Raw genomic sequence first — 7,814 nt, 5'->3', positions numbered from 1 at the left:
AGCTTTACTTAAAAATGAAATTTGCTTTTTCTTCTCCATTTGCTTTACCGAGAAGCCTCTGACCCTTGAGTAGGTAGGAAACACGGAGAGAAACAAACTAGATTTGAGAAGTGATGAAGCTACATTTCAGTACAATGTCCAAGAGAAGCCCACAGGCAAATTGTTTAATACCCTTCCTACAGGCAGGCTAAACACTCACAGCTCCTCACAAGAACCCTGGGTTTCTGTTCTTTAAGGTGGCTTCTAAGTCCACACTTGAGAACATAAGAGTCAACACAAGCCTGTGCCCAAGTTTTGGTTGGGATTCAACATTCTAAGCAAAATATGCTCAACAGATGATAGTGGAGATGAAGCCAGAAAGCAACTCCAGCCATTTAAACTGCCAAATGAGACATAAAGCTGCATTGTAAAAATCATCTGGAAAACAGGTTTTCCCATTGAAGTCGCTATGTGTTAATTACTGTGAGCTGGAAGGCTGGAGACCGGGCGCCTGGAAGCTGACTTTCACCCCGCATACGTAAACGGAAAAAGTGCTGAACCGCAGCCAGAGGGCTCCTGCCTGGACTCATTGCCATGCATGCCTAGACATTAATATGTTCATGGAGGGCTCGTACTGTACGAGGTGTTATTTCCTATAAAGAAACACCAGGTCTCGCTTTCCATTCTTCTTACAAAATTATTCGCATTATTTATGCTACATTGAGCGATCTAATTTCTTCGTGATAGTCAGCTAATTGCTCTGGCAGGTAATTAGAAGCGGTTTACAACGCAGAGGGCTTTTGCATTGCCCTTCGGATTATTAAGTTGCGCTGTAAATTATACTATATTTGCTGGGGAAATTCTTTTGAGCAAGTTCTCTTCCTGCGATCCGAGATGAAATCACCCCCACACCCCTCCCCAGCCACCCCCACTACCCCCACACCCCCTGCTTTTCCTGGACTCAGAGTCGAATGATTCTAAAGCTCGCGATTTTGTTCGTGTTCACTGGGCCGAAATAACGTGGCCATTATGGCCTGAAATGGGCCAGGTTTGAAGCGAGCTTCCTGCGCGCCGGCAATCTCCAGCAGGCATGTGGGAAAAGAGCGGCTTAAATGCGGACATCTGCTCGGTGCTGCTCATCTCGCTCCTGCAGCCAGGGCAGGTGAGGAGAGTAACCTGTATGCCACCCTTCTCCTGGTTAATAAGACTACTAGAAAAAGGCGCGCGCGCGCGCGCACACACACACACAAAGGTGGCAGCAGTTACAAGAACTGTAAAAGGTAACCACTGCGTGATTTCATCAGAAAGTCACAGAACTCTCCTCAGAAAAATAACCCATGAAGAAAATCCACAAATGTAAGCTCAAACAAGTTGCCTATAGAAAAGGACTTGTGCAAAGGATACTACAAACTCATATTAAAAAAAAAAAAAAACCTAAGCTGAAAGTAAACTCCAGTTTACTTTCTTCAGGCTTTTTAAGTATTTTGAGGCTTCCCCCCAACCCCACACTCATAATTTTTTATTTTTATTTTTTGGATGGAGGTATTTTGATCTGTGTGATCTCTTGGGTACTGCTGCTGAAGCCTGAGGAAGAGCATCCTAATTTGACCATGGTTTTAGAAAGTGAACTGTAGCCTTGGTCACAAACATCTCATTTATGAACCGTGTACCCTGATTTGAACACATCTGTGGTGAAGCCCAGAGACCCAGAGCAGCTTCCAGATTATTTGTAATTAGACACAATTCCCAAAGTAACATTTATCTTCTCGAAACTGCGATTGCAATTGTCAACCGTCTGGAGGAGCCGCTTGGGGTGAGCCGGAGCATTGGTTCTCCCAGGAACAGAACAGAATGAAAAGAAATCAATAGTGTTGAGCATAAGAATTTAGTAGTTTTTAACTCTGCATGTTAGCTGTGAGAAAGTAATATATAACACCAAAAGAGAAAACAGCCCAAACAAATCTGTTCCAGAAAAAAAAATCAGACACACTCATCTGAATGTCTAAGCTGCTTTTTTTTTTTTTCCACACCAGCCTTGCACAAGAACAGCAACACCGTCCTCTGCAAACAAGCAAACCTTTTTCCTTACAAGTGCTTTCTTTATTTACCTGGTGGAGAAGAAGTACGGAAATGCCATTTATTAATGTCATATTATCTCCATTATGTGGGAAGATAATAAATAGGAAATGTGTTTGGCTTTCTTTAAATAGGCTATCCACATGAAGATTTGGGTTATGTGTCTTGGTAAAGCAACCTCTCTCTCTCTTAGAAGCTAACTATGCGTTAAGACCATCGTTTGATGCATGGGGGGGGGGGTCCTTGTCTTCTGACTATATGCAATTTGAGTTACCCAGCTAAAGGAAATCAAAGCTCAGAATACCCTACCTTAAACTGCTAAATATTTTTAATAACGTGTTCCTAACTTTGAATGTTATAAAAATGACAGAGAAGAAACCCGATAAATATTAAGGAGAAATGGAAGAAAATAACGAGTCGATTCAGAAAAGTAGAAAGGAAATACTCTCTCCCATTTATTCGACGAATAATGCTTTGCATTCGCAAGAGTCCCCAGGCAAGTAACTCAAAAGTCACGGTAGCTTCGCTGTGGCCAACAAAATGCATCCAATTAAGCCATGCCAGGAAAGCAGGGACCGGCTGTAAATGTGGCCGGACAGTTGAAACCGAACAACCCTGCTAATAGGGGCTATTGTTCAGCGTGGAAGTTCCCATTTTCCAATCAGGAAAATACAGCCCCCTCCCAGCTCTAGCCGCCTGATCCCTTCCCACCTACGGCTCAACAATCTGCCACCAGCGAAGGGCTTTTATTGCGTCCCTTCCCAGGAAATGGTAGGCAAGTTCTTAAGTAGAACCACCCGAGAGTGGGGCTGGGCCGTGGAGGGGCCCTGAGGAATCCACAGGTCCACGCGGGGCCAGGCTTTCTTTTCAGCTGCAGAGAAACTTGGACCCCAGAATCCCCGACAACCCACCCCCCAACCCCACCTGGCTCAGCCCCCTCCGCTGAGGCCGCGGGCGGCGCTGGGCTCCGCGCTCGCCCGGCTTAGCCGCGCCTTCCCGCGCCAGGTGCCCACGCCGCGGAGGGCGAAGCTGCCTCTGCCCGCCTGGCCTGCCGGGGTCGCGCCTGCCCGCTCGCGGAGGACGCCCCGCGGTCGGCCAGCAGAGCTGGGGAGTCGCCACCGAGGCTCGGGCAGCCTGGACGCCAGCAGCTGGCGGGTCCCTACCCTGCGGGGTACACGCTCAACTCCTGGTGCCTTTCCCACCACAGCAGGCTGTCCCTCCTCTTCCTCCCTTCCTTTTTTTTTTTTTTTTTCTTTTTCCTTTTCCCCTTTAGCCCGTGTGCATGTCAGACCATACGTGCATTCAAAACTGTATTTGCTGTGAATGCGTTGCCAGACATTTGAAAGCCTGGGTGACTTTGATGTTTCCAATTATAAATCTCCATCGTATTTAGTAGTTAAAATGGCTTCATTTACTTGTCTAGGAGCCTAACATTTTAGTTTATTAACCAAGAACATATGCATTTCTCACTCCCCACTCTCCGGGAAGAGAAAACAGATCAAGAACTCTGATTTGCTTTTAGAACCTTGCTTCTCTGGTTGTGAGAGATTTCCAGCATCGACTGGGTCTTCAAACCCGCCTGCAAAAAGAAACAAGCCAGCGTGCGCGCGCGCGCGCGTACACACACACACACACACACACACACACACACACACACACACACAGACACACACAAGCAAAACCACCACCACAAAAAAAAAAAAAAAAACACACAAATCCAACCAAGCAAACAGAAATCAAAACAAAAAGCCCAAATATCCTGTCTCTGCTCCGAGAGGCGGTGAGGGTTGCCGCTCTGAGGCAGTAGGTCTACTTGAGGAAGTAGTTCCTGGGATGTAAATTAGGTCCCAAAAGCTGTTGTCCAAATCGAAGAAACAGAGAAATTAATCTGGGAGACTATCCATCATCACCGGCAATAAAGAGAGCGACATGGATGAGACAGATGATATGATTAAGGGGCTGTGGTCGTTTTAATTAACTTTTTGCTGTCCTGTAATGATCAAACTGGTCACCAGACCCGGTCAATAAGCATGTTAATATCAAACAAATAAAACCAGGGATGATTAAAAACCTCCTGGTTTATTAAATTTGAAATTCAAATGAAATTTATGCTGCAGAAGCATACAGAATGCTAATAGATTTTAGCTTTATTGATAGTGGATCCCACAGGTTCGCAAGGAAAGAGCACACTGCCTGCTCCTGTTCCTTTCCAGCACATTAAGCTTCTTACTGGATAGGGGAAACTTTACTGGTGTTCGGCAACCTGAACTTCCTGTATTTCTTCCTCCTTTTCTCTAAACATCGTAATTATTACAGCACAACGCTGCAAAAACAATGATTAATATGAGAACAGGTGACCCGAGCTCTGCCCTCATGGTCTGGCCACACTGGCTGTTCTCCTCCGTGGGACAGGATTCATGTGTGTTTGGGCCACTTTTCAAAGTGCTGGAAAAGTACCATTAAGAGCAGCTTCATTTAAAGTAGACGACTATGAGTGTTTGGACTCTGTTATTTGATAACCTCGTGAAACAAACATTGACCACTCGGTGGGGGAGGGGAGGAGGGAGGAAGTCAAGCAAAGGAGAAAGAAGCCCTTGGCAAACCCCTCATAAATGGAAGCGGAACGTTCAAAGTTGGATGTGTATATACACCATACACCATACGTTAGGGACACACTGACATGTATTTTTCTAATAAAACGGTGCGCACAGACCTTTACAAAGCCCTCAAAGCCAAAAGCAAACCACATGCAGTTTGAAGACTCTAGTATTTTCACCAAATTCACACCATCACTGTGACTCGTTGTCAGAGGAAGAATGGCATGTGATTCTAAAATGCATTTGTACAAATTAAATATCTTAGCTGACAACTGAGTAGCTCAAAATTACAGTCACATGATGCTGAGTTTTCCTAATTCCTGGCATTTTTGAGGAAACGGTGGTTAACGCCTCTGTTTACTCTCATGCTCGCTCAGCATTTAACTTTTTAATAGTCTTTCCCTTCCAGAAGATAGAAGGATAAAAAGATAAAATAACTATTCATAGGAAGGAGTCTTCCTTCAAAGCACTTTCCTGCATCTTTGAGGATGATGGTATTGATTAAAATTAAACCTCAAATTTGAACAACTGTATATTAGGTTCTTAAAATGAATATCATTATAGAAGGAGACCAAAGCAATGAAGTTAATTCTCTTTTATTTGTTAAACGGAGTTCCCTCCTTCCCCACCCCTTCCTCCTTCTGGGCTGGCCTGTCACGCCTTCTCAACACGCTAAAATCATTCATAGGGGCTTGCAGAGAGAAACGCGACGTTTATGGTAAGCCTTCAGAGAAAGAAAGCAGTTCATTAATTTACTTCACACTTAGTTCAAAGCATGTAGGTGCCCTCGCTCCCTTAATCAATAGATATGAAGTACAGTCAATAGCCACACACGTGAAAAAAAAAAGGCTTAGAAATACAAACTCCTGCACCACAAACAGCAACTCCAACTGTGCAGGTGAAATTTGTGCAAAGGGTGAAGCCTGACTTTGGACTTCAGCAAAACCCAGGAGGATTTTTTTTTTTTTTACATCTTCAGAAGCTGCAATTACAGTTGAGAACAACAATTAAAAATAAAAAAGTCTCCCAAATCAAAACAGGGCAGTTCTCTCATCTACTCACATTTTAATCAGCCCCCCACCCCCCTTAGAACTAGACTTCTGAGAGCCTTCCTTCCTAACAGGGTAAAAGAGGAACTACTGTGGCTTTAAAAATATGAATAGTCAACTAAACTCCAAGGACTGGATTGTCGTCTTCACTCTGGTGTTGGTTTTCTTGTGGGTTAAGAAGTTGTAGTGACCAGAAAATGGAGCGACGTTTTCGAAGGCAACTACTAATAAACACAGCAAGTGGGTGACTAAAACGCAGGGAACGTGAAGTGCGCACGGAGACTCGGGCTCCCGCGGCGACGGCCTGCTCAAGCCACGGACGCTCTATAAAGTAGCCCAAGCTTTGTCTAAAGCTCACTTCCATCCTTACATAAATGGAACCAATAGATTTCGGCCACTCCAAGTTTTCCGTCAGAAAGGCACGGTGGGGTTTCCTGCGAAAACTTCTAAATTGGGGAAAATGCTCAATCTCTCATCCAATGGGAGAGAAACACCCCCCTAGTCCTCCCCTCTCCACCTAATCCTTTTGTAATTTTACTGCGCGCCGCCACGGGGCAAACACCTCCTCCAGGAGGTGCACTTCCAAAGCCGAATCCCACCTCGGAAAGGGGGTGGTGGTGGTAAGGGCAACCAGATCAAAGTAACAACTGCACGGCGCAGGCGCACACACGCCACTTACCCCCCCCCCCAACACACACTCACCCTGGCCCAACCTTCCAATCTTTTTACTTGGCTGAAACATCAGCAAATGTAAGGTACGTGTCAAGATTTGCTTCAAAACTATACTGAAAGAGACCAGGAAACTAAGCAGCATCAACAACGAAATCACTCCATCTCCACGTTTCGGAGGCAGAGAAGTTGGTGGCGGAGGTAGCTGGGATCTTTATTTCCCCGGCCTCGCTCAACTTGGCAGTTTCTGCAGATCAGCAGTCCCTCACGTACGCACACTTCATCGTGTTGTTTCTGCTCCCCACGTCCCGCTTTGCTGCTCCCGCGCTCGCACACACCCCTCTTCCCCTCGATCGCGCGCACACAGGCACGCACACGCTCGCCACCTACAGCAAACACGCGCGCACCCTCTCCCACTCGGGATTGAACGCGCTGCCGCTCCCGGCTCACTAGGGTAGAGGACTCGGTTATCTTCCACACTTCTCAGCTCGGTTCCGGTCCCCGTTTGTCACGCACGCAGTTACTCCCACACAAGCCCTCCCGGGGGTGCACGACCACCGCTGGCCCCTGCTCGCCCAGCCTCCCCTCCGCCGTCCGCAGTGCCCTCTCCCCGGGGAGTACACGCGCGAGCCCCTTGCACGCGCGCGCACACGCGCGCCGCGCGGCCCCGCACCTCCCCCTCCCGCCGGCGCCGATGACCTCACGGCGCGCGCGCGGCGGCCGGGCGAGGCCGCAGATTGGCTGGCCGCGCCTCCGCGGCACTTCAAAGCCGGAGAGGGAGCTACAATTGTGGCGGAATGGGCGGAACTGATCATTGTATTGCACACCTCTAAAAAAACACTGCCTCTGATTTATCAATATAAAAAGATCCTCTGAGAGGAGGAGGAGGGCGCTTCTGTGTGATGGCAACTTCTCTTCTGGGGGTGAGTCTCAGGGTCCTCGCGCGGCTTTAATTAGTTCCCTTTTATTGCTGTCGGAGGGGGTTGCAGTCTCCCGGCCAGGCCACGGGCTCTCAGCCTCGGCAGCGAGGACCCCCTCCCCCTTAAGTACCAGTGACTTAGGAGCGCGGGGGAGAGGAGGCAGAGCCGCTTTTTTTTCAGCACAGGAAAGGTTGATAGGGTACTGAGACCCTCCACCTCGCCGCGCGCCGCTCCCTGCCCGAGGCAAGTGCGCGTAGCCCCGAACACGAGCGACGGTGTCGAGGGCAGACGCAAGTTTTTCCCTCCTGGGATACAGCAGATTCTCCCCTTCCCCTTGTGTTTGTTTTTGGTTTTTTTTGTTGTTGTTGTTTTCTCAGCCCGCCTTGTATTGCAGGTACGTTGAACTCATCTTATTTCTACCATTATAGATAAGAAAGAAGGAAAGAAAGAAGGAAAGAAAGAAAGAAAGAAAGAAAGAGGAAGGAAGGAAGGAAGGAAGGAAGGAAGGAAGGAAGGAAGGAAGG

General features: G+C 47.5%; 1 protein-coding gene across 1 annotated transcript in view; it reads left to right on the top strand.

Moving 5' to 3' along the window:
* Positions 1-7,272: 7,272 nt before the first annotated feature.
* Sp8 (Sp8 transcription factor) overlaps positions 7,273-7,814 on the top strand; it is a 2,775-nt gene continuing 2,233 nt past the window's right edge. Inside the window, exon 1 of the mRNA XM_055607561.1 lies at positions 7,273-7,293. Within this exon, the coding sequence (XP_055463536.1) occupies positions 7,273-7,293 (21 nt within the window). The remainder of the gene's footprint in view (positions 7,294-7,814) is intronic.

Source organism: Psammomys obesus, unplaced genomic scaffold (genome assembly GCF_907164565.1).
Source record: "Psammomys obesus unplaced genomic scaffold, mPsaObe1.curated_primary_1811, whole genome shotgun sequence".
Taxonomy (NCBI): Eukaryota; Metazoa; Chordata; class Mammalia; order Rodentia; family Muridae; genus Psammomys; species Psammomys obesus.
Note: the sequence above shows the minus strand (reverse complement) of the source record. Positions and strands in the feature narration are given on the sequence as shown.